Consider the following 27988-nt stretch of genomic DNA (forward strand, 5'->3'; position numbering starts at 1 on the left):
GTATTCCCTAATATGAAAGGCTCAAGCTGTAGAGTTTACTATCTTTACTCAATCTCACAACCCACTGTGTATTTTCAAATTCCTTTTTAGATAAAGCACAACAGCTTTCATAGGTGTGACACAGGGGGTAGCCAAAGGGCTTTCCAGAAGCAGCACCCTGTGAGGGGGGTTATAACTGTAGGTGCACACAAGTAATAATAGGGAAAGTAAATTCTGGGCTCCAGCTGGCAAGACCAGCAAGCTTGAAGCTTCACCAGTTATGCTGCTGCATATGTAAATGTTTCTATGTTTCTTTTTAAATTTAACTTGGTACATTTTGGTAAACATATAATTCATCTAAAGGCTTCCAAATATGATTTTTATTGGTAAGTCAGTAATGAATCAGCACTGTAAGGCAAAAAAGCTGGATTTATCAGGCAATGAGTATCACACAGGCAGGTACCATCTTATCCAGGGCAGACCAGGTATTCCAAGATGCTCTTGGAATTCAATGGGTTGAGTAGTTAACCTTTCTGTAACAAGAATCATAATTTAATTTGTTTCCTTGGCTTAAAAAAAAAATCCTCCTGCCAACATCATGAAAAGTATTTTTGTAAAAAATTCTTTCTCTATAGTCAGGACTTAATCTAGACAGTTGCTCTAATTATGACACTGAAAATTAAGTTCTGTTCTTACTGATGTTGTGTGTTCACTGCTTAATTGCTTGATTTAACTAGTTCAGACACAAACTACAACTTCCACAGATAATTTTTTTACCTTCTTATCAAAACCTGAGTGAGCAGCATACGAATTATTAGAAATTGGCAGTGTGTTGTATTATAAATATCTACAAATTCATAACCTACTTGAATTGGGGAGGACTCATTTTTATTCCCCTCAAAAATGTGAAATTCTAGATTATATTATTCTTTAAACAAAACAAAACTAACATAACTAGAGTTAATAAAACCAAACAGTAGTACAACAAAGACTATTACTTTAACCTTTGTTTATCCCTTCCACACCATATAAGCAAGCACTAAAATTTGGAAATCAAAGTCCAAAATTTAATGTTGGGTACCTGAAAAGAAACTGAAAAAAAAGTGACAATGCTGACAGTGTCTTGGATGTCTCAGACTTGGCACTCTGCAAAGAGAGGAGATATTTCATCTTGATCTCATTTCTTCTTTATTGCTTGCTTGTAAAAATAGATAAAACTTGCACAGCTCAAGGGTGTTGTGAAGGTAAATTAATTATTTTGAGAGAAGCTATTCAGATATTACAGTGATGAGCATCATAAAAGCCCCTGAGGAGAAGAATCATTTTGACTTCATGGTACGGGTCTGAATAAAACGCAGGAAATGAGACCTGAGGCCACATGTTGTACAAAATAGTGAACATCTGTTCATTAAACAAACTCTGTCCATCCAAAAACCTGAATAAGGCAAGAATGGTTTGGAACAAAAATAGCATGGGATAACATAATTAAGAATAACTGTACAGCAGACAACTGGAGGCAAACTTCTGTTGCAAGAATCATTAACCATACTTAGGCTATAAACTCTTCATTTTTCTGTGACTAATATTTTTATTGCATGCAATATCCTTGTTTACTTTTTCAGTATTAAAACCAAACTCCACTTCTTTCACAATCAGTTTGTCCATTTATAAATGTTTGAAACTCATGTACAATAAACAGACTGGGGGAGTAAATGGTACCAGTTGCTACCCTGTGGGTTTTTAGGATAGAATTGCCCAGAAAGATTTCACACATTTGCTGACAAAGAGAGTCAAGAATGTGGAGCATTGCTGTGGGAAGCCAACATGCTCTTGTGGCAACAGACTTGTCAAACTACTCCACTCCCCCAAATAAACTTTGCCTTTTACCACAAATCTGTATCAGTCCTGTGTTGATTTTTACTCCCCCTTCTCAAAGCTCAGTTTTCCAACCCTATGCTTCCTATTAAAAGTTCAGGATCTCGTTCCAGTCTAACTCTATCCCATTCTTTTGACCTACATCACCTAGCTCTCCTGTAAGGTTCTTAGTTCCCTCTCCTGCATTCCTCAGGCTAGACACCCTATGTCCACCATTGTAACCTCCAGCAATATCTGCTCTTCTAAGCACCAGCTCGCTTTGGTGCTTGCTCTGAGAATCAACACTCCTAGCCTCAGCCACCCAAGAAGTGTTTCCATTTATCCATCCTGAAATCAAGACATGTTTTCTGTTTCCCTCCAAGTCCTATGCCACTGCATTACCTCCTTATCCCAGGTATCTGACAGTGCCATCTGGCTGCCACTGTTTATTTATATGTAGGATCTAATTCAGAGTCCATTTCAAATTCATTTGCAACCCAGCTTTTCTTCTCCTCTCTCTAGATGTTTCCTTTAGTCTGTATTTATGTGGAGAACTCACACAAAGAGTTCTCCACATAAGAGTTAAACATCTTCCATCTGAGTGCTGAAGGAAACAATTACCTCATCATCTTCAATATTTATTAAAATACTTAACTTCATCTATGAACTAACAAATAACAGAAAAAAATTTCTTCCCTCCCAAATATTTCAAGATATAAAATTAAGCTAAGAAGTTAAGCTTTTACAATGGAAATATGCTAAAATTCATGGGACTGTTTTACCAATACATATAAAACCTGAATTTTACCTATAGTTTTTAATGAGCAAACACAGACCATAAAGTGACGTTGTCCCAAACGTAGCTGGAAATGTCAGAGCAGTAGAATTCACAGTGCTTCATCCTCACATGATGCTAAGCCAGGCCTCAGAAGGAAGATGCTGCAGCATCTCCTCAGGTGCGCACTGCTTTCACTGAACACCTGACCTTGTGCAAGGTGCCTCAAGGACCTTCATGGGAGCACCCAGCCCAGGTGAGTGCACTGTGCACTACCTGGATGTGCACAGGCACAAGACATTGTGCCAGGGCCTTTTGCTAGAGCACAGAAAGCTCAGTGCTAAAAGCTGATGGGAGCAGCGAGCAGCAAGCTTTGAACTCCACAGGCAGTGGGAAGGTCCTGGGAGGTCCCATCCCCACACTGGCCCTCCCCCTGACCATCCTTCACTTTCCCAATGCCTAAAGCCCATTTTCCATGTGAAACACCTCATCCCTTTGAGTGGAAAAGCCTCCAGGAATCCACTCCAGGAGACAGCTATGCCTTCTCTATGCCCCTGCCTGTGGAAGAGGGAAATTCCTGCTGCTCATCATTGTCACACAGCTGTGACAGCCAGCAGCTCCCAAACGGAGCCCTGGGAAAAAGCAAAGCTCCCAAAGGAGTTTCAGACAGTGCAGCAGAGTGTTGATAGAGCATGTCAATGCCAGCTGCTGTCCTGCAGAGGCAATGGCAAGCACATCCTCCATGAAACTCCTTCAGCTCTTCCTGTGCATTCCTGAGTTTCAGAGGACTTAATCCGTGGTAGCATCAGGCATGACCAAATGAGATTAATATTGTGCTTCAGAGCATTCTAGCATCGTGCAAACAGACTTTACACCTTTTAAAACAAGAACCTGAATAATTCTTAAGTTATTTAAAGCATGACTTTGTACAGAAAACAAATAATTCTGAAGTTATTTAAAGCATGATTTGGTACAGAAAAAGTCAAAGAAAGTAGATTTTACATTCTGCAATTCATGCAACTAAGCCAGCTGTTTCTCTCTTTAAATTATATCAAAAATTAATTTTTCAACTCTGATAAATTAATCCCACATTTCTTTTCAGGATCTCAAGCCAAAACTTTTTGAACTACTGTTTTGTACCTATGGAAACCTACAGCTTCAAGAGACCATGTAATTTTGGTCTGGCATTTAACAGGACAGCGTAAAATCCAAGCAGATAGAGAAAAGTTTCAATACGAGAAATTAGGAAGAAAGACTGGGTTCACACAGCTTGTACTCAAAGTTCACAGAGACTTCTTTTGTCAGAAATCTAGTCGCCCTGAAAAAATCTGAACCTCAATTTATATAGCAAGTTTTTACAGCAAGACCTCAATATTCATAACTCCAGACTTGGGTGGGTTTGGTCTTTTTTCCCCTCCTCCTTGACAAGTATTCCTTTAAAAAAAAAAAAAAAAACTGGCTGAGAAAGCTGTCCTAATTAATATTCAGTTCAGTGATTAAGCACTCTCCCAAGTGACCTATATGTGTAATAGCATCAAGTACCACCTGCTCAAACTGTTGTTTTGCAGCGAAATATTAATCCCTTGTACCTTCTGTTACCAAGCTTGGATGCCATCTGAAACTCAAACAGGAATGATTCATTGCAGATGATTTGTAAACTCACTGAAATTTGTATAAAAATGTAGCAATTATGGACAAATAATTTGAAATAATGCAGTGCAAAAGGCTGAACTTCAGATAATTTCTCCCATTTGAAGTTCATTTCATATTATGTGATGTATAAAGTACCAACTGTTTTTAAATGGAAAGCAATTTTTTCAGTTTCTTTTAAGCAAATATTGCATATTTTCTACAAACAAGTGTAAGAAATATAGCTCAATCAAATTGTGTCTGTTCTAAAAGGTGTCAAGATAATATTTCATAAAAACCTATTGTTTCAAGAGTGCTGGCATAGAAAGCTGCAGTTTACGTGTTTGAATTTGTAGCCTAGAACAAAATACTTGAGTAACTATGGCATATTTTCTATATTCACTGGGTAGAAAAATCATGATGTTTCTGCCAACATTATACCTCTCATGCAAGTAAAATCACATACTTCAGACCTGTTTGAGCTCTTGATGGCACACAAGTGGAAGGGAGAAAAGAAACAGATTCAGATAATTGGCAGCTCAACAAATCCAAAGGTCAACATCTGACTCCACTGACTTCAACTGGGAGTCTTCCTATTTCACACAACTGTTTATTAAAAAAAAAAAAAAAATCCTCACATGCTTTCTGTCTTTTTTCTACATATCTAAGAAACCTCTAGACCTCAGCTTCAGTAAATGTTGGTAAGCAACAGATCTTACAGAAGATCTGAAGGCAGGAAGTGAAACAGTTATGAGTAAAAAGGAAATTTTGCGAGCAACCCAAGGAGTTCATAATGTAGAGGAAAAAATACTGTAACTTCTTTAAAAGTATTCTCCATTTATTCCTAAATATTTGTGCAACAGCAAAGTTCTCCCTTGTCCTGTGTAAGCTGGGGATCAAACAGAGGCAAATTAACTTTACATAAATTATACATAAACAGAATTTTCAAGACCACAAGTTCTGTATTTAGAGACCGAACAAATTAGCAGCATAAAGCAATATATTCTACAGTAAGAGAACATTTATTGCAATTATTTTTTTAAATAGTACCCTAATTTGTAAGATGACTCTTAAAATAATGAGAGGGGGCTGCAGGGCTCAAAAAAAACCCTGACTATCCAGGAGAACTTGCAGGAGGGCTCAGTTCTGGCCTTAGCACTGCCAACAGCATCAATGCACCACAGTACAGAAGCCAGGCCCCTAAAATCTGTACCAATATCACTTCAGTTTCTCAGTTCTCCTCTCTAAAATTCACTGTACTTTGCCACATTACGGGACAAAGCCTTAAATTTTGTTTGTGATGGATCTTGGTATCACAGAATTGCATGCAGTGTGAGTACCTAAGCCTTGCAGTATAAATGCCATATATCAGAGGACATTTTTTTTTTTTTTTACAGCTTTATCTTTAAAGAGCTAATCTTTGGGAATTGCTGATCAAAGCCAAACACCAAAATCTTGAAAATGAGACCAAAAAAAAGCAAAGAGTCTCTGAATGCCTTAACTAACATTACATTCCCACCATCCAACTAATGCATATTGACTTTTATGCTCAAAGAGCTCTAAATTTATATGACTTTTATAGAGGAAAATTGCAGGCTGCTTGCAAAACACATGCAAAATAAAACTGCCCAACAGATTTTTTTTTGAGCTATGCATTCAAATACATTTTTATCATTTTGAATAGAAGCAACTGAATCAAATTAATGAGAGGTATAGACTTCCTTTTGAAAGACATGAATGGCAGCTACATAGACAGCTCTCAAAGGTTAATTGCAGCTGAATCCTTAACTATTCTGCCTTTTCTGAGCTGTGAAGGATGTAAATGCATAAGGAAAGCAAAGGCTCTCCCTGGCCAACATGGCAGAGGCGACTGATGGGGTGAATTCTCTCAGCCATCCCCACTCTTTCCTGAGTAAATGGACAAACAGCTCATGAAGCAACCAAGGTAAATCATGCCAGCTTCAGTTCAGCTAAATAGTATGTTTTAAACCATGGAGGTTGAGACCATAAGATCTCTTAGTGCCCACAGTCATTCCAGCAAAAGGGACAGTGAGACACAGATTTGTTCCAAGACTCACTAAAACATTGATTTTAGGATGTATTTCCTGTCACCTCAAAATGGACTTATTTTTGTGGATTTTTTTTCCCCTGAATAGTAGTAATATCCTCCAGCTACATAAATAATAGACATTCTGATTTCTGTATTAATAGCTAGGCAAGCTTATTTTCCAAGTAAATAATACCACAATATTTGAAGTCTCCAGGCAGTACTGGCTTATGGAAGAGGAGAAAGTTTTGATCTGAAGAAGCCTCCAAACAGGTCACTATTGAAATATACTTTACCAATTGATTGTCAATATGGAATTAAACTAAATTAAAAGAGAAATAAAAGTATTAATTATTTTTTCAGTGGGTTAAAATAATTTTCTTTCCAAGATACATAAAATATATACTTTGAACTTTCAAACCTATTTCAGTAAAAACTAGAACTTGCAAAGTACATGTTTGATAGAATAGGATGAAGAGATAAAAATATCAGTTTTTATGTATTAGTTCATGCTGCTGCATTCTTTAGAGTTTTCTCAGAAAAACTTTTTACAAGTCACACTTACTAGCTATCTGCTAATTTTTATAAATACTAATTGAAGAAAAAGCTTTTATTTCAATTAAACTTTCTCTTCTCTGTACATTTCAAAGAGCCAAAATACAAGTAGTTCAGTTTTCAAATAAAATTTGGATGCTAAAATTGAAGTTTTTGGAATATTTTGCCAATGCTGACAGCAAGATAATTCTGTTAAAATATTTCTAGTAACTCACCAGTTGTCACCCAGCTATATGAAAACCATTGCAGCTATTTGAAGGTGTGGTACCTTATTCCTGTCCAATGCAGTTATTTATATATTTGCATTACCCACTAGAAAGGCACTGAGCTCTCTTAGAAATAACACTAAATACATTAGAGTTTACAACCAATTTTATCATTCAGAAGTACAATTTTGCTATATTCCTATTCCAGTTTTAACAATGACTGTGGTAGAACTATTTCCTATAATTCAGTCTGTTCTACTGCTAGTGTCAACCTTTCCAATCCAGTAGTGACATCTGAGCGAAGCACTCAATAATGAAGTAACAAAAAAGCTTTTCCCCGCTCTCTGGCTTTCGTGGAATGCTGCAAACATATTAGGAAAATAAGTGGTGCCATGACAGTATTACCCAAATGCAACCTGACACTGCAGAGCTATATCAGGCCCAACTGTGACTGCCTTAAATAAAAGCTGAAACTTCTTCAAAGCTCTCTACATTAAGAGGGGAAAGGAAAAAAAGAAACCTGACAGTCACTAGCTGCTGTGAAGATATTACAAGCATCATGTAGGAGACAAGCTTAGAAGCACTGAAGAATAGTCTTTTCCTTACAGCTAATGCATGACAGCTTTATCTACCTTAAACCAAAGCATACATTGCATACACAGGATCTATAAAGCTTCACAAAGATGGATACGCTCTAATATTCCTCCTATTCCTACTGTCTCACAATAGTCTAAAAAGTTTAGATATGTATACTTCACATAATATTTTCCTGTATGAAAAAATTAATCCAATAAGGGGGCTTGAATTAAAAAAAAAATGCATCTACAAAATAATTTCCCTGCAAAAAAAATCCAGCATCTCAGGAACACTGATGCTGCCACGGGGCATGTGTTTCAGTGCCACTGACATGAGTCAACCACAAAGCTGGTTGCTGTATTTCATCTATAAGCCTGTAATTTGAATGCATTTTATGCTGATAAACCCTAAGTCTTAATATGCTAAATCATGTACCTTAAATGCAAGAGAAGCCACTGTGACACTCTATTAAAATTCTTTCAAATCAAGGCCACAAAAGTAACCCCATTTTCATACCGTAAGAATTTCACAGTGATTCTAAATGACTATTAACTAAGTGAAGTCAACAAAAGGACTCAATTTCATGGGATGTTTCCATACCTGACAGAGAATCATTAGGATCTTTCAATAAAGTGGTTATCCCTTGTTCCTCCCTTTTGTAAAAGGAGATCTTGAAAATAAAGATGACCTGATCAGTCACTTCAGTTTCACGACTATAAATAAAAAATGATCAAATTCAAATAAAAAGTATAAACTTACAGAAAAAGATTTTGGCATGAAAACATTTTTTTTTTTTTAGTTTTCCCTCCAGTTCTTACCCCATTGTAATGGATCATTTTCATAACATTTTTGTACTTTCCAAGCACTTGAACACACATAATTACAACAAAAACTAAGGTAAAAAAAAAGATGTCTTTAGATGCTTTTTCCACCAGAAACACACTCTAACATGAAGAGAAGAGCTACTAACTTCCAGACAAGTATATTCATCCAATAACCCACAGTATAACATGGCCCTTGCCAGTTAACAGAACCTCCCTCCCTACAGCTCTACATTCACTTACTGAAGTCCGTATGTAATTCAGTAAATGAAGGCACCAAATAATGCATCACCTTTCCTTGCTTACTCTCAGATTTCATTTTCCAGATTGTCTGGACCACTTGCTGTCCGGTAAATCTTTACCGTTTTCCCTCTTTCTGCAAAGGAAGCAAAAACTCCTCCTCCAACATAAGGAGGAACCAGTGCATCATAACATTGAGCACTCAGCTACTACAGATCACTTTTACATTCATCCCTCAATTATCAAGTGTCAGGAGAAAAGTATTTACCTGAAACAGGAGAACTAATTCAAACCAGCATAAGCCATTTTACAATCCATTAGTCTGCACAGTTGGATTTATGTAGATATTTCTCTCAAGGCTTCTAAACATCTACTCATCACTTCAGTCTGAGCACCTGCCACCTATAAAACCAACAACTGAGCAGTGCAGGGGTCCCAGAGCCACATTCACTGTGTCACTGCTGTGGACCAGCCACCCATGCAGAGGTACCAAGCCATGCTCGTCATGTTTACTCTTAGCAACACAATTTGGTTTGACTTCACTGTCTCCAGAGCAGGGGTCAAAGCAGATGGTGTGCAAACTTCCCAGCACCAAAGGTGATCTTCAGAGGATGTGCTTTTAAATTGCCAAGTATTTTGATCAGAACACACACTAAATGGAACAGGTTTTATCATTCCTAAAGCAACCCTTGAACATCACTCACTACAGTCATAAAGACCCATTTTCCATTTCAATCTAAAATTTCAGGTAATGCACATATTAGAAGTGCATTAAAATGCTCTTAACCTGATTGGATTTTCAAAGGGGATGCAAGGTGAATAAATGGGTAAAACATGTGACAGAGAAGTCTGAAAATTGAAATTCCAAATTTTTTATTATTTATGGAAAGTAGCACAGCAAATAAGTTGAGTAGCATTTCTTTCTAACTTGCAAAATTAGTCTTGTTGGCAACTTTCACAAATCTAGTCCAAGCCTACCTTTCTATCAAAGTAACTTCTCACATCCCTGATGTGAGACCATATCTCACAAAACAATGTCCTTTTGTTTGCCAACAGAGTTGGATGCAGATCCTTGATGGGGAAAGAGGTCCCGCACATTACAACCAAGGCCAGAGGATGCACCACTGCAGCCACCAAAAGAGAAGACCCAAGAGGTATCAGAGGCCACTGGGAAAGACAAATGCCTTAAAAATCTTTGGGGATTTATACCAGGTGCAATAGTTTCTAGCAGAGCTTTCAGGGCCTCCACTTGCACTGCTGATGAAAATTAAGAATCAATAATGCTAGAAATTATTTCAGCCTTTTTCAAAAACTCGATCTTTCTGGTTTCTGAAGTAATACTTATGTAACACCTCTCTAGAAACACATTTTCAAGCAACTTACTACCTAAAAACACCATTATCCATTTAAAGATAAAAAACAGATCTTGCATAAAATTTACTGTGTAACACTACACTTAGTATTTAGGGCGAAAAAGTTTTGTAAAGCTCTTTATCTGGAATAGTAGGCACACAAACTAAGTCCTGCATTTTGCTCCCAAGACTTCTAAAGCCTTTCTTTAAAAAAAGGATACATTAAAAAAATGCTGGTGTTGATTTTTTCATCAAGTAATACAATAACTCTCTTTAAGCTATTCTCAAATGCAAGTACAGCCAGGTCCTTAGCCAAGTTTTTTCATTAAGTTCACTGCAGCCATATTCTGAACTGATTACGAGTTGAGTCCTTTTCCATTCGTTTCTGCCATCAGCTCCAGTCTCATAAGAGCATGTTATAGCTACTAAAACAAGCTTTACATAGCATGATACATCAGGATTCAACGTGTGGAGAGAGAATAACTGGGAAAATAATACAAGATATGTGATATATGGATTCAATTCTCCTCAACAATAGTTTTTGTTCTACTAAAAGATAAGAAACTCCACTGGACTGCTTTATTGTGCACTTGGACACGTAGAAGACCATTTTCTACTGTATTTCAAACAGAAAGGAAGAATCTATGGACCACAGCAAGAAAGGAAGGACTCCCAAGGGAAATGCTTTAGAAATGACTGTGTATTATCAGCTAGTGCAACAAGCTAAGTAAAAGCTGAGTTAAATAAATGGGTTTTCAATATTTGTGGCTACAGGCTTCTGAATCAGAATACCTCAATAATTAGCTCAGATGAAATTTAATTACTCATAGAATTACCAATGTCTTCATTAGTAACTGGCCCTTTGGTACGGATTATCACATAAATCTTTTTCCATACCACCTCTGATTGAAAGTAAACAAACCAAACCCTGGTGTACACCCGGTCAACATACACAAATTAAGCCAGTATTTATGCTAGATCTTATTTTCTCTGAACTCCAATACCCATTTACAGTGCCTCATAAAGAATCAAATGCGACAGTAATGCTTGGCTGGTCCCCTGCCAAAACTCTTGCTGGTGAGTCCCTGCCCAGCTTAAGGATATAAATGGATAGAGCAGATTCTCCCTCTCCCAACCTGAGGCAGCTACTTTGCCCTAATCACAGGCTTTGTGTTATGAATTAAACATCAAGACACATTTTCTAGACATGCCTGTGAGAAGAGAGCTTGGGAAGCTCCAGCAGTGGTGCCATGGGATGCCAGGTGCCTCCCTGCCCTACAGTGCCACAGCCCTGTGCTACCCCAAGGGAAAGCCTATGCACAGGGAGATGTCCTGCTTGGAAGCTGGTCACCCTGGCAGCTGCAGCTAAGCCACTGCCACACAGCCTTGGTCTCCTCAGGGAGAGGAGCTTCAGATTGCTGACAGAGGGATGTTGCTGTACCTGAGCAAAAAAATCTTCTTTTGCACCACTCTGCTCCCCCAGAATAAGCACAAAACCCATACAGGGAAGAAAGGAGGGGAGCCCCCTGCAATGGCTGGAGATGCAAGGTACAGGAATAACAGTGACATCCCAGTCTCAGGTATCACAGAAGGCAACCAGCAAGCTGCTTCTGCTCCAGGAGAGTGTTCTAAACACCCAAGGCCAGGAGTCACTACTTGCAGACTGATTTGGTCTGAGGGCCTAGGGAGAAACAAATGCTGTGCCTTATTCACAACTTGGTCAAGTTGATAAAACAGCAGTTTAGGCAATGGCATTGCTCCAGGCTCTACTAATACTGTATACTAATATTCAGGAGACAGGACACAGCATTTGGCATGTTCCCAGATACCAAGATCATTTCTAGGACTCTAACTTCCTTAGAAAACAAGCATACCTTCTTACTCTTCTACTGAAATAACATGCACATTGATGGAGGAAGACAGACACACAGAATATTTATATTAAGATTATTTAAATAATTAAATTCTTCATGTTCATGGAGCTATCAATACTATTTATACATGTGTGCAATGCAATAAAGTGAATATTGTTTTATTATATAGGCAATTTCTCAGCATGATACAAGGAAAAGTACCCCTGAAGAAGGGGCTTGCAGCAAAACTCAAAACAGACCCATAGAATGGTTTGGGTTAAAGGGGCCTTAAAGACCATCCAGTTCCAAACCCCCTGTCATGGACAGGGGCACCTTTCACTAGACCAGGTTGCTCAGAGCCCACCCAGCCTGGCCCTGAACACTTCCAGGGATGAGGCATTAATGATTTCTCATGGGAATTTATGCCACTACTTAGTTTATAATCCAAACAGAAGGCAAACCATATTACCATACTCACAGAATTCCTTTTGCCCTCTAAAGAAAGGAAAACCCCCAAGCAGTTCCTTGTACAGCACGGAGAAATGATGAGATGTTAGCAGAACAGACTGGTTGCCTCCATCCACACGGATGCAAAACCTGCATATTTCCACAAGGAAACTTCTAAGATGGTGAGAAAAAAGTTTTAAAAAACCCATCACCATTCTTTATATGTATTTCCACTACAAATCTGACTAACTTATGTCTTGATTTACTTACAAAGTACTTGCAACTTCCTTTGATATTAATTTGATTTTCTTTTTTTGCCTCCTTATGCTTGGAGGAAAGTCATTATTACCTCTCAACAAGCTAAGCTAACCTAATACAAGTTCTCTAATGGAAATATCTGTTTTACCCTATGACAGTTATTACTGTGAAAACAAGAAGAATTAGAGCCATTTGTTTTCATGCTTTTACAGTGAGAGGAGACTGCTGCCTTCAGCAAGCTTGTAGAGCATCCTCACTGAAATGCTTTCTGGATTTTTCTGTGGAATTTAATTAGAATGCATTACTTCCCAGCACCACCTCAGCAAGAGCCACCTCTTCTAACAACTGATTAGTAACATTTTCACATTATTAATGTATTTAGATGATCTGTATCCAGCCTTAGCAAAAAATCCCACACTGCAAGTTCCATACACTTTGAAATACAGACTCTCTTAAAGAGGTGTGCTAGAAGCTAATAATTTTATGCTGATTTTAGAAGTGTTCTATGCATCAGATCTAGAAAACACTGAAGAATATGCAGAGTTTCTTCTTTTTAAGAGGAAAAAATTATTCAAAGACACATAATCTGTTATCAGAAAGTCACAGATCTTTTCAGTGGCTGGCCTTATGAAGGACAAAGGACTCTATTAAACAGGATTAAAAAACTGTAAGATTTAGGAGCCACCTGGGGTAGACAAAATAAATCACTGCTTTCCCTCAGAGCTGATGTGAAGAAAGACTACACCCAACAGAGGGCCCAAAAGTGGTCAAATGTGTTGCTGTTGAATTATATTCTTATCAGAATTGTAGCAAATTTTACATATTTAGGCCCTGTTAATAAAAGTGTTATTTGAGAGTTCACAAAGTTAAATCTTGTAGGTGCTCACTTACTCATGGCCTGTGTGAGTGACACCCTTCATCACATTTACCCTGCATGTCACTCATTTTCAGCTTGAAAACAGCCATAAAATCAGCTCTTTAGAAGGGTTTGGGTGAAGGAAAGAAGAATTTCTCATGTAAAAAAAAGATAGCACAGAAAATCAAGGAGGCAAAATGATAAAGCAATTTTTCATAGAAGAAATGGGTGCATCAACTGCACACAACTATTCATGACTACTGAAGGCAGATTTAATACTTATACTATTAAAAGCAGTAACAACACAAAGTCACATGCAATAAATAGAGAAGACACCTTTTGCATACAATTTAATTTTTCTGACTCGTGGTTGTAAAGCTTTTTTTGACCAAGCTAAAATTCCATCAGATAGGGGGCCAACTTGGCAAAATATTCACAGCTTCAGAGATTTGAACAGAGCTGGAACACCTAACTTGCCTGTTTAGCTGAACAGGGCAGGCTGTATGTGCTGTGAATTCAGAATGTCTAAGCACACTGGAAGCTAAAACAAAGGATTCCTCACAACAAATACCTCACTCCAAACACAGGGTCTACAAAGACAAAGACTTGCAGGAGTGGGGGATTCTAAAGCTTCCACTGCGTTTCAAGTCAGAGATAATGACGGTGACCTGCCAGATGAAGTTAGCAGTTTCACAGGAAGCCTGTCATGCTTGTGTTTATTTTTCTTAACAGACATGTATGAGCCCATGCTGTGTACAGTGGCACTTCAAACACAGCATCTGCCTCCTGATCTGTACAAGAATGAACATATTTGTTAAGCTCATTCTCCCATTGATGGACAGCCCAGTGCAACAATCACAGTTTGCTTGTCACACACATGCATAAATTAATATGCAAAATTACATTTAGAATTGCAAATGCCCTCCCTCTCATATTTTTAAGATCATCTAGAGAGCAATAATAATTCTGCATCTCTGAAATATTTGTACTGCAGAGGTGTCTGCACATGTTCCTGAGCTGCCTCTGCTAGCTGAGTCTGCTTTGAGCAGGGAGGTTAGCACAGATGACCTTTACAACCTCAGCCATTGTGAGAACACTTTACCACTCTCTACACAATACTCAAAATCTTTTCTCCTTTAGCTGAGATTTTAAGGGGGAAAAAAGCAAAATGACTTTACGCAAGCCACTTGAAGAATTAGACTCAAGTGGACAGTGCTGAGTATAAACATTCTGAAACCTGAAGCTCCATGTTTCTCAAAGTTCTCTTGGGAACTTTACACTAGTCTAAAGCAAAACATCTAAAAGTTTTATAGCATGTGTTTTATGAGTCTTACCATTGAAGACAAATTTTCAAAGTGCACTTCATGAACAGATCTCTCATGTAAATGGGATTATTCTTTCATTTCCAGTTAATAAATAATAAAATCTGTAGCAAGTCAAGCCAGCAGGAAAGTGCTTGGCACATACACATATATCTATATCTGCAAGCGTACAATATACATGAAAAAGAATTGCCCTAGGCTACTTTTCAATAATAAGGAAATATCAGAGGTTTTATTACTGGTAATGATCAATGCCAGAGTTTTTGAAAGAAACAGATTTCAGAAAGATCATAAAGAGCATGGCATGCTCTGGACTCTAACTATGCAACACATTATTTCTTTTCAGCAAAATAAAACTTCAATTCATCTCCTTAAGGTTTTACTTTTATGGTTGAACAATTTCTGTATTATTTGCCTGAAATTAGCAAAAAAAAAAAAATCTATCACATGTTATTATCCCCTACTTTTAACACAGAATGAGAAAATTGAAAATATTCATTTTCACAGTGATAGGTCTAAACAGATAAGAAATAGTCTGCATTTTCTACTACATATGAGAATAACGGAAACAACATTCTTCCCCATGTATTTTTAATTGTATGACCCTACAACTATGAAGCATAGTCACAAAGCACTGAAACATCATTTAGCAAGTTGAAAAAGCTGTGACTTATTTTATCTGATCCAGAAATGAGCTGTCAAAGTTAAATTGTTATGTAATTAATTGTGCATTTGCTAGCAATTTTTAAACTGTGAATGAAAAACTGTTCTGAAATTGCAAATCACTGAACACTTTCATCTAATACATGAGATAATTCTTTGAAGACCACTTTCCTTGAACCGAGTGTTAATGAGAAGTTCCTCACTTTAATAAAATGTCACCTAATAAGTATAACCAAACAATTTTCTTTTTTTAAAAAATATTATTTCCTAGACAGCACAAACTGAATGGATTCCAGAACTGGTGTTGAGGTACAGAAAGATTTAAGACCCCCCCCCAGATAATTCACCTGTAGAGTGAGCACTGAAATGGCCTACTTAGTTCTAGGCACAAATTGCAATTAACTGATTCACATGCAAGGCACTGCCCAGGACACTCTGCCTTTATATTCCTGCAGTTAAATTGTGTTTGGTTGCTCCCAAGTTCCTTCAAAGCAGAGCTAGAAGGGCTATTGATGACCTTTTATCTTTGCTTCACTCCTCATGCCAAGGATGCCACTTACCACCTCTCCCTGCCTCTTCTCTATCCTCACAGGATCCAGTAGTTACTGACCATCACTTGTTCTGATCCATTTTGACAGTTTTCCCCAGATTTTTTTTCTTTTGGAAGCTGAGAATTGGTGTCCCAATTACCAAGAGTAAAATCAACTTGAGAGGACTTTTACTGGCTTCCTTCCAGCTAAGATTTGCCATTCCAAAACCTTTGCTGGGATTTATTTATCCTGGAGAAGTAAGGATCTAAACACAGAACAGCAAGTGGCAGCAGGAAAAAAATGAGTATCTGTTCCCAAACATTACAAAGACAGCACAGGAGTTGAAAGATGAGAACAGGTTGAATTCATAGAAAAGTAGTTATAAATGCTGGAACCTAGGCTTGGCATCCTCACTCTAATAAAGCTTTCACAGCACTTATTCATAGAAGGATCTGTTTTTAAAAAAGCTAAAATGCCTTTGCTGTTGGGTTTGTTTGGGTCTTTTTGAATTTTGTTCCTGAAAGAGATGAACCTCAAACAGAAACTGAACAGTAAAAGAAACCTTGATTAAAAGCAAATATATTTCAGACCAAGATAGCAAAAAAGCCTGTTTGAACTCTGAGCTTCCTGCAATATCTGTTTAGAGGTTAAGTTCATGTCACCAAGATCTGATAGTTCATGGTTATGGTAACTTTTACAAATAGGTGCATAAAAAATGGACAAAGACAACTGAATACTGAAATACTTTCATTTAAAATGCAACATAAATAAAACTTCAAGCTCTATCTCAATAAATATACATTAGGATACTTAGTACTTGTACACGTTCCAGGATAAAGTGTTTTATATTACATGCATTGTATCATTTTCTTTACTGCCAATTTTTATTATTTTTCATGATGCCTACTACCACAATGACTGCCAAGAACATTTTTGAAGCCTCATACATTCTGTTAAAACATCAAGAACTCCATATTTTCCAAAATGAAAGACTTTAAATTATATAAAATGAAACTTCTTAAATTGTATCAAGTGGTGGTTTTATTCATATCCTGCCATCTAATAAGCAAGTTTGATTTTTGGACATGAAAATAAAAATTGAGTTTCAGTTTAGTGCCAGGAAAATTATTAATCCCTACACAATGGGAAGTGAGTCCTAAACCACCTGGAACAACACAACACCTTGCCACAGCAGCACCACCAATTATCTACATCATCCAAGTTTTTTCCAGGTGATGACATCTGAGGTTCTCACTTACACACACATTTATTAGAAAGTTCTCATTATTCAATACTAAAGCTTCCTGGAAAGCCATTTTGAGGATTTAACCTGTTGCAAATTGCAAACACTGAACCTTCTACCTAAAACAAACCAATCACATAAAGGACACACCTGATCTCAGAAACAATCTTCCTATATATCTATTTACGGCCCAATAAATAGCATGATGTTAAACAATTTTCTACATCTTGAATTGCATCAGGCCATTAATTTAAGCATTTAACACGGTCTCAATTTCTCTTATTTTTTCATGTAATAATAATATTACATAAATTTTGCAACACAAGTTCTACTTGGAAGGTAAAACTACACAGTACCTGCTCTCATCTTTTTCCCTGATTTTGGGTTGGTTAAGCTATGAGAACTGAAGGCTAAGAGAGTTACCTGTGCTCTTTGTGCATGGAACAGGAGACCTTTTGTTATCTAGGTCTTGCATTCATCTCCTACACCAGGGCTAATTTCCAATGCATTGCTCCCCAATAAGGAGCAATTCTTTTCCTGCTCCCCATAGAACCTTTTCAGCAAAGGCAGGTTTCTCACCCCTTAGGTGTAGACTAACAATCCTGGGGGAAAACAACAACAGAAAACACAGTCCACAGAGAAGAGATACTTTTCGGGTCATAAAAGAGCCATGCAAATAACCTTGGGCAAATTCATGCAGATTACTCATGAGGAAATAGTAAATTTATGCTTAGATCACATTTGCATGAGAATTCTCAAGCCTTTTATATTACTTTATCCCTTTATACAAAAACTTCACAGGTTTTTGTCACTTCAGTAATAAGAACCCTTTTTTCCCCTTGGCTACTTAGCACTATTACCACAAATTTTCTACTTCCTCATTAGTAATAGCTATTCTGCTCAAGTTATATGCTCCTGTACTTAAAGCTAAAAGTAGTCTTACCTTTTGTTGCATGTTTTCTGAGAATTACATTGTAGTACAATCTATAATGATGATGTCTTATATCTAATTGCTTACTGTTTAAGTTACCTTGGCTCTCTCTGAAATAGGTGAGACATGAAGTATTTTCTTATTATTGGCCACAAAGAGCAATGTCTGCATGCTTAATAACTCATACTTTCTGTGAAAGTCCATGAAGATTAATTCTAAAGAAAAACACAGTATTTGTAGGTTGCATTAACTGTGCAGTGCCTTTGCCTGCAAGAAGGATTTGTGACAAATGGAAATATAATTGATTGATTGAAAGCAAAAAATGCTTTGTGATTGAATTGAAATTCCACAGCTCATGCAGAAGTTCAGCTGCATTACAAGGTGGTATGTGCAGCTGCCTTTTTTCAGATTTCACTTTTCCATTTGCCAGTACCTGAGGCAAGAATACCTTAAAGAAAGACTCTCCTAGTTTCTTTTCCATCAAGAGTTTCTGCAAAGGGTACTGCCCCAACAAACTAAAAACCTCTTTTTAAAAAACATAATATATTATTGGTTAACAGCCTTTTTTTTTTAAAGCTACTTGCCAATTTTAAAGTGGCTACTATTAACCATTCCATTAAAAACAAAACAAATCCTGCCTTCAAAATACAGTGTTGCTATCCATTAGCAAAGCTGCATAATGTACAAGAGAGAAAGGTTAAGTACTAAATCTTGTTCAATTGCTATAAAAAACTACTGGTACTTTGATAGGGTAAAGGTACATGCTGATATTGTGCTTTCAAATGTATTTTGAGAACATGATTATGAGACAAGCAGCAGTCACTTTGCATTAAGGCAGATGGTTCTTTCACTAAAGCCCCAACACAGACTGCTGAACCAAAACCAAGACTTCTCTTTGCAGTCCAACTTTTTTTTCCATGCATAGGTGTGTATACAAACCACCTTTGCACCTACAGCATCCGATTTGCATAGGCAGAAGTGAGAACATGAGTTTTAGATGTATCATTCATATACATTTCCAGCACAGTACATCTTAGCCTCAAGAACAAATGTTTTGGGTTTGTTTTTTTTCCAAAAACTCACTCAAATGTCTCTGAGTGCCTGAACACACCTAAAGTGAAGATACAAACACAGGTTTAGCCTATCATTACTTAGATTCTTCATCACTTAACTCAAATATCCACTAGAATGCCACAGAGAGGAAGCACCATGACAGAAGGAATAACTGCAATGTAACACAACATGCCTGGAGAGCTTTGGTTGTCCTATGCCAAATTCTTACTCTATCACCTGAATTTAAAACAGTGGTAGTGCACAAGGAAAGACTGCTTAAGCTTGTCACCTGGGCTTAACCAAGATTTGGATCCAAGCACAGGTCTGTCAGAGACGCAATGCTTTTTAAAGCATTAATACATTACCTGCAGCTTTGCACATTCATTTATTTAAAGGTGAGTTTAAAAGACTGATGTAAGAGGAGTGACACCGTTAAAACAAAAAGCTGCAAGTCAACTGACATCAGACACCCAGAACAGATCTCAACTTACTTCCTCTGAGCTTGAAAACCCATCCTACCCTGCTAGGCCATGCCACAGGCTCTGGATGGGCTGGGTGACCTGGGAGCTGGATGTGCACAAGGCTGGTGTGGGCAGCACCCCGGAGGCAGCAGTGCCAGCTGGATCCCACTCCGTGTCACCACGGGGATGCTCCTCTTCCCACAGGGAGTCACAAGCCAGGTTACACACATGCACCTGGTAGATTTGGCAGTGCTGAATGCAAATCATGGCACCACAGCAGACATGTACCATTTCAGGATTAGCTGAGCAGTGAAATTTGGAACCAAGACTCTCAATTTCTACACACAGTTTGTATTTATCTGGTTTTACATTTTTTAAAGCCAAAATCAGTGCCTGTCATTTAGTACCACAAAACTGTATATGTGCACACATACACAATCCATATATACAAAATACTTTTCCTTACCTTGCCAGAGACACAGCTGAGCTAGAGAAAGATACTGACACACAGCTGCTCTAGCCCACAGCAAAGTGCAGTGGTTGGAAATAGACACCACATCTTAGTCTTCATAGCTAAAACATGTCAATAAGGATGGGTTTGGGAAGAAATCTCAGGTATCCTCCATCTGCCTTCCTTCCCACTATTAAAAAACCACAGTAATCTCAGGACTGAGTGAAGTCTGTTATTTGTTGGCTTTGGAGTATGTTTTGAGGAACATTTGGTCTTTGTCAGCAGCACAGACAAAAAAGGTAAAGCTGAGGCAGTTTGAATGCTTGTCCTCAGCTATAAATACCCACCTTACGACCCTGAAGTCCAGCAAAGACTCCATTTCTCTGTTTCTGAAGGTACATTGATATTTACTCCTGTATATTTCAAGTTAGCCATAATGCTGCCTGCTTTATCATTGATTAAAGTTAAAAATGCAAAAAAGAAACCAAAACCGTTACATACTTACACAGAATACTGTTTAAATTCCAAAGTTAAGGTGCTTTCCCCCCATTAGGCCTGTGTTGGAGAGGAAAAAAGTTCCTGCAGGCAGGGGGTCAGAGCTTGGCCAGCCAGCAACACCCACTGCTTTCTAGCACTTTGTTTGAGCTCTGAAGCCTCTAGGCTGTAGTACATTGCACAGCCTTTATGCTTGATCATTAAATAAAACAATCTGTCAACACTGTACCCTGACAGGTCTGTAAAAAAAAAAAAAAAAAGATTTGAAGGCACATCTTGAGCAGGAAGCATGCATCCAAGAACACCAGCACTACTGCTGTGTACTTCAGAGAGCAGACACTGTTTTATCCAGCATCTCTAGAGCTTCAAAGAGAGCACCTGCTTCATATGTGCAGCAGTGAAATTCCAGGTATTAAACAATGTTCACTTCTTTTAAAAGTCTGAACATTATTAGATTCCAGGACTCCTTGTTCATCTTCTGTCTTAAATATCAATACTAACACTATTTGTGGATATCACTGAACAGTAATTGCCTGCTTATTGTTCAAGTAACTCCAGACTTCCAGATACGTGATTCCTAAGTTTACCAAGAGAAACAAGTCTGTTTCAAAATACTCTTCAAATTACTCAGGGCTCAATGTTAGAGATAAGTATTCTTGTAAATTTACTTACGTGTACAAAATATAGCCCAAAATATATTTACTCCTCTGAGGATGGAGGAGTAAACCTGCAACATTCAGGTAAGTGAGAAAAGCAGAATGGATGCAAAATGCTAAAAAATACATATTCATCTGTTGTGGTAGAGTGCAAAATAAATTCAAACAGTTTCTTCCTTACTCCAGTCTGTACTGGACACTTACACTGGGAGGACTGAAGTATCTACTCCTAAACTACACTTGAATAGAGGAAGATGCAGACCCATGGACTTCAAAAACCAGAGAATTCTTGGGTTGGGTAAATGTGTAAAAAGAGACAAAGAGCTGTTGAAAAACAAGGGATTTTCAATTAAAGTTTACTATTCCAATTGGAAATGGAAGTGGAACAAATGTTGATTTCTTTCTAACTTCCATAGCAACCCACTCACACTGAAGTTATGTGACTCAGAAGCTGTTTTCTTTAAATGCAGCCATATGGCTTTCAAACACTTTTGGTTCTATGCCCAGACACAGAATCATTATTTCTTCATTTTATTGTCCTGATAGACTCCGAATAGCCAAACTTCATAATTAATATGAATTTTACTCAAATTAATCAGAAATTATATTTCTCAGGTCCCTGCAAGGCATGCCCAAAGGGCTTTACTTTTTACTTTTGAAAAACGAAGTGTTAACAGAAACTCACAGCAAAATTACAGATATGTCCAGAAACCTAGGTTTTGCAACTTTTAAATACCCTGTGTATGTAATTATGCCAAAAAATAATTGTTCCCTATTTATAATTTACTACTTCATTGACATTAAAAATTCATATTTCTCATGTGAAGGTTCAAGCAATGCACAGCAGTTGCTGTAAATGTATGTTCAGAAGTCTGCACTACACTTCCATCAGAGTAGAGTACAAAGCCTACAGAGACTGAAACACAGCCAGTTTTATTATACTAGACATGCTTAGAGGCACTTAACATTCAAAAGCTGCATTACAACTTAAAAAAGTTATTTAAAATCAAAGCAAAATAACATGATCATGGTCCATAATCCTTTTTCACTAAGGGTCACTGCTAATATTAGGAAGACATTTTGCATTCTAGAGTGTTTTGTCATAATAGTTTCATTTTTCTACAGTTTGGTAGTTATTAGGTAGTTACAATTTGGTAATTATTAGAAAACAGAAACACATAGAACTACATGACTAAAGGTCAGCTCACAGATCAAAACTATCATGTAATCAGCAAGAAAATCACAGAGGGTTTAGAACCACATAAAGAAAATTTCACAGTACAGCTGTCCTCACATCACCCACTTTGAAAACAAACTCATTCAAGATGTTGTATCTGTGTTTCTTTCCAATGCCATTAACCAGTATTTCATAAAACTGAAAAATTTACCATACCTATCACATTTTAGCACAATACCACAAAATAGTCAGTCTTCAAATATATCTGGTTTTCCAATTCAATTACTATAATGTCAAAATACACACATTTTGAATGGAAAAACAACATCACTTTTTGTACAAATACAATTTATATCACAGAAAAGCTGGTTACTACCTGCAAATCACTCATGACACTTTCCTGCTAAAGTCCTATACAGGCTGCCAGGTTGGCTTTTAGGATCAGCAGAACTGCAGTGCACAGTTTGCATCCAATTCCTACCTCTAAAATAGCACCAAACAAAAGCAAACACCATTATCCTTCCAACAGCCAAGAACTCTTTCTGCAGCCCAAAAATGCCTGTGAAATGGAGCTAGAACAGGCTGCATACACACTAACGAGCATCATGCTTGTAGCCAGTGACTGGACTAATAGAGAACAGAGAGGCTCAAGCAAAAAACATACAGCATTTCCCACACTTGAGGAGTAAATTAAGGATGTGGAAATCTCAGCCTGCATGTTAACAAGTATTTCCTAAAGGCCTGATAAAGTCCTCAAAAAGGAATGCCTATCCACTTCCCTTTCATTTCACTGCCTCAAAGGGACATTTTTCCCCTTTTCCCAGTTTGACACAACACACAAGCATCTTTTATTCTAAGGATATATTAAAAAGTACAATAGCCCGGTTTTACCTCGCTTGTTAGCAGCCCTCAGATCAGAAACATGCAACAATGCCTCATTTTTCAAAACTGAAAACCTAAGAAGACTTTTTCTTTTGCCTGTCTGCATCCCTACAGCTGTTATTATGCACCACCATCAGTGAGTGAGACACGAACACAACAGGGAAATTATTTATAGCATGGCCACAAAAGCATTTCTGAATATTGCAGCTATCACAGCCAAACACACAAAGTATCCATGCCTATAATCTCTTACACAGCTACTTCTCCACACCTAGAGAGCCAACAACAGATACAAAGGGAAGGTTTATTTCAAGGCACACTTCAATCACTGAGCACATGAAAACAGATCCAAGCATCTAGATAATCCCCGAAGGCATCAAGACATCATTTTCCAAACAGAATTAGACTTCTCAACTGAAGTCCTTCAGATTTTTATATCCCTGTTTCTTGTCAGCTCCTCACAGAAGTTCAGCCCTTGATCATACAGCCTTCTTTGTCTAACCAATGCTAAGCAATACCATGCCAAGAGCAAATTGCAGAAAATGATCTTCACTTACCTTGCCCTTGTCCACTGATCTGGTGACCCCACAGCATCAGAATTACTGCCAATATCCAGTGCATCTTCCCAGCTACTCTGCCACTTCCTTGTCTTCCAGCCATTGCATTATTGGATGCTACACAAAGAAATATTATTGAATGTTTTAGTTATAACTCTTGGGAAATATATCTTTGGACGAAGGAAAGCAAAAAGTTCCCATAAATTTCCTCAGTACACATCTATAACTCTACTTTAATAAATACTCACTGGTAAAAATGCTTTTTCATTCAAAACCTCCCCGACTGTTTGCTCAAGACTGTCACCTCATAGGCCACTACAAAATCAAAATAAGCTGCTTTGAAAATGCTTGAATTTTCCTTTATATACAGAAAGCCTGAGCTTCACAAAAAAAAAAAAAAAAAAAAAAAAAAACAAAAAAAAAAAAAAACCACACAGATCCAGCCAGGCTTAGAAGACCTTAACAAGCAGCACTTCACTGAGTCTCTTAGAAGTCTGCTTTTAGAGCAAGCATAGAAAACTTCCTGAGGCAAAGCCCCTCAATTAACTTAAAACTTGTTGGGTTTTTTTTTAAATTTTGGATTTTAAAACATTGAGATGTGTCAGCAGTTGTTTCTTACTGTGGGCTTTTAGGGACGAACTAGATCATCCAGTCACCACATTTTCTATATTGTGGAATGATTTGGGTTGGAAGCAGTTTAAAAGCATCTCTTTCCAACCTCCTGCCATGGGCAGGGACACTTCCCACTAGAGCAGGGTGCTCAGAGCTCCATGCAGCCTGGCCTTGAACACTTCCAGGGATTGGGCAGCCCCAGCTTCTCTGGGCATCATCACTGGCATGGGCAACATTCATCTATTTATTATCCCATACCACACCCCCTCTTACTGCACTCTTAGATCTGCTCCTTCAGAAGATCTGTTTAAGCAAATGCTGATTTGTCAGAACTGTACCAGTGACACAGGACTGGCTGGAAAAAACAGCATGTCATTTCTAGTCTAAAGCATAGGCAACTATCACAGAAATTGGTATATGAATAACTGGGAAATTTATCCAACACGTGGGAAATCTTGCACCAATAAGCAGTTTTTAAAAAGGGAATATTGTAAAAACTTCTTGTGTTTTTTTCCTATAAAAAGCTCAATTTTTTTGTGAACAGAACAATTTAAAAAATAAAAACAACTTGGAAAAAAACCCAGGGAAAACACTAAACTAACAGAAGGGTGTATTTACTATTGGCTGATTAAGCATACTTTTACTATTGCTGTTGCAGTAATTTTTATGTTTAAAAAAGCTATTTTCCAAACTCTTGGATGCAGCACCCATCCATAACAAAGGGTTGAATTGAAATTATAATCCATAATTCTCAATTCTGATCTATCATCTAGTGAAAAATATCTCTGCTTTATGCAACTTAAAACTCCAGTACTATTTACAGAATAAAAACTTATGGAAGAACACAAAAGCAAACATGTAGAATACTACACTTCAGTTTCTCCCTCTCTCACCTACCCCACCTATGGAGGGGAGGCAGGCAGTGGGAGCTCCTGCAAAAGGGGGTTTTGGTTGATTGGTTAAAGGGAAGGGGTAATTTTTCCTGTTTGTTGTGACCCTCAGACTCTCTCTTTGGCATTTAATCAGTGCTCTAACCACCTGCCCGGATCACAAAGTATCTGCCCATGTACTTCCTGTAGCTGTTCAGAAGGAGAATGGTCTTTTGCATCAAAGCTGGTTGTGGAAGGTAACCCTTTTGCACAGAGGAACCTCCCCATTGTTACAGACACCTTGATTCACTGGTGAAGAGCTTGTTTGAGGTCCCCTAGAGCTGCTGTTATTTCAGCAAAACAGTGCCCTCCCCAGCCAGCACACACAGTTTCTCTCTGACCACTCTCAGGCATATGGAAGGAAGAAAGGGATGCTAAAAAGCTTTGTTTGTTTTGGTCTTGCCTTTTTTTGGACTATTTAACCCTCACAGGGAAGGAGAAGCAAACATCTGAAAATGGAAATTCCAAACCAAAAATGTAGAACAATAAATACAAATAAATGTCCTAAAAATATAGTCACATTTCCACTGCAAGGTCAAAGAAGCAGCTTTGTAAAAGCAGTATCTTGAAAAAGAGATGTTCTGTTTCATGAATATTCTTTCCTCAAACTAACAGACACATTCTTGATGCTCAGCCCAAGCAAACAGATGGTATTCAATTAGATATTTACCTACTTTACAATTAATTAAAACGTCCAAGATAATTTTTGTTTTGACTGTGTCTACAGATAGCTAGAGTTCCACAAAAAGCTGGCATTTGTATCTACAGCCCTGCTAGCTGTAATATAAATATTAAAACTAAGAAGGCATTAAGATACCTAAAGACTTTTTCCAAGGCCGTGCAGGGATAGAACAAGGGGGAATGGCCTCAGATTGTAAGAGACTAGGTTGAGATTAGTAGGAAGAAATTCTTCAATTTGAAGAATATGAGACCCTGGCACAGGTCCCTCAGAGAGGCTGTGGCTACCCCATCCCTAGGAGTGTTCAAGGCCAGGTTGGATGGGGCTTTTAGCAACCTGGTCTGGTGTCAGGTGTCCTGCCCATGGCAGAGAGATGTTGGAACCAAATGATCTTTAAGGTCTTTTACAACACAAACCATTCTGTGATTATATCAGAACTTCAGGAAATGTTTCACTTTTAAAAAAGCTTTTTCAGCTTGCAAGTCCATAACTAGTAGGCAGAGGAAAACAGCCACCTTACTAGGAGGAACTCTAGACACCACATCCATAGTATTCCAGTTAAGAACAAAAGAAGCAAAAACTGTAAGGTTTTATTTTGGATCCAAAAGCCACTTTCTTCACAACACAGGAACCATCCCTGAAAGAAAAAGTGAGGCAGAAGAGGCTGCAGGAACTGGGTGAAAGCTGTGCCCTTCACAACAGCACAAAACTCCAAAGAGCGGGAGGGAATCTAAGCCTCAAGGATATTGTTCCTGTCCTATTTCTTGTCTTCTATGAGATAATTTGTAAAGGGAAAAAGCAAAGAAGAGCAACTGACATAAATGTAACTGAAAGTTCAAACTAGAGCATCCATTTCCCAAGGAAAATTCAACAGGAGGCTTTCATTATAGAAGCAGAAAACAGCCTCAGATTCAAAATCATTAATCCCCTCTGACTCCTGAGTCTCACTTTCCACACAGGTGCAGGCAAACAGGTTTATCTCAGACAAACACATTTTAAAATTAAATAACATTTCTTCTAACAGAGAAGTGCATTACAGTAAAAAAGCTTAACTAGCAAGTCTGTAATTAACCTTTACAGCATTTGGGTTTACACTAGTGCTGCTTCAGCTCCTCAAATACAGGAATAAAATTGCCAAGGACAGAATCAAGCAAGTATCTCAAATCAATAGGAACAGCAGGTGCAACAGGTCTAGAGAGGCAGAAGGCAGGAGAAAGTCCTCTTTTTCCACCATTCCTTTAGTTAGCTTGTAAAGCAGTGAACAGAAATCACCATTATCCACAAAATAATTTTAAAAGCAAGTTTTTGTTGTTGCAAGGCCTACTGAAGGAAAGCCAAGAGATACACAAATCACATCCTCCAAAGGCACAAAGAAATGTATTAATTACTTCAATTCCACAGAGAAGAATCTATTTTTATATTACCCTCCAAAGTTGCTACAAGAGAAAAAAAAAATACACTCAACTATGAGGAAAAAAAAATTTACCTGTAAATCTTCCTTCACCCTACTCCCAAACCAACAATTCCCCCTACACAAGCAGAAAAAAAACCTCAACTGCTCTCCCACACCCTTTATACCCATCCAGTCAGGCATCAGCTGAATTAAATAACATCTCAACCTTAATGCAGCTGTGCTCACACATACCCTGCATCAAAATGCACATGGGGAAAAATAATAAACCAACTACTACTACTCTCTATATTAATCTTTTTTTTTCTCCTCTAAACCTGCATGTACAACTCTAACCAATAAATAGCCATGAGACACACCAGCTTCACAGCCAAGAGAAAATGGCAACAGGACCTTCTTCACATTTATTGACAATTAACAGCAACTAATTTAGAGTGAGCCAGGTGCAGTCAGTTGGCAGGAAATCAGGGAACATGGATAAATCTGTC

The 27988-nt window shown here is 37.8% G+C and overlaps 1 protein-coding gene across 1 annotated transcript in view; it reads right to left on the reverse strand.

Moving 5' to 3' along the window:
• Positions 1 to 27988, reverse strand: part of ROBO2 (roundabout guidance receptor 2) — a 1029216-nt gene that overhangs the window by 991718 nt on the left and 9510 nt on the right. Inside the window, exon 2 of the mRNA XM_068180595.1 lies at positions 23870 to 23986. Within this exon, the coding sequence (XP_068036696.1) occupies positions 23870 to 23972 (103 nt within the window). The 5' untranslated portion in view covers positions 23973 to 23986. The remainder of the gene's footprint in view (positions 1 to 23869; positions 23987 to 27988) is intronic.

This window comes from Anomalospiza imberbis, chromosome 2 (genome assembly GCF_031753505.1).
Source record: "Anomalospiza imberbis isolate Cuckoo-Finch-1a 21T00152 chromosome 2, ASM3175350v1, whole genome shotgun sequence".
NCBI lineage: Eukaryota > Metazoa > Chordata > Aves > Passeriformes > Viduidae > Anomalospiza > Anomalospiza imberbis.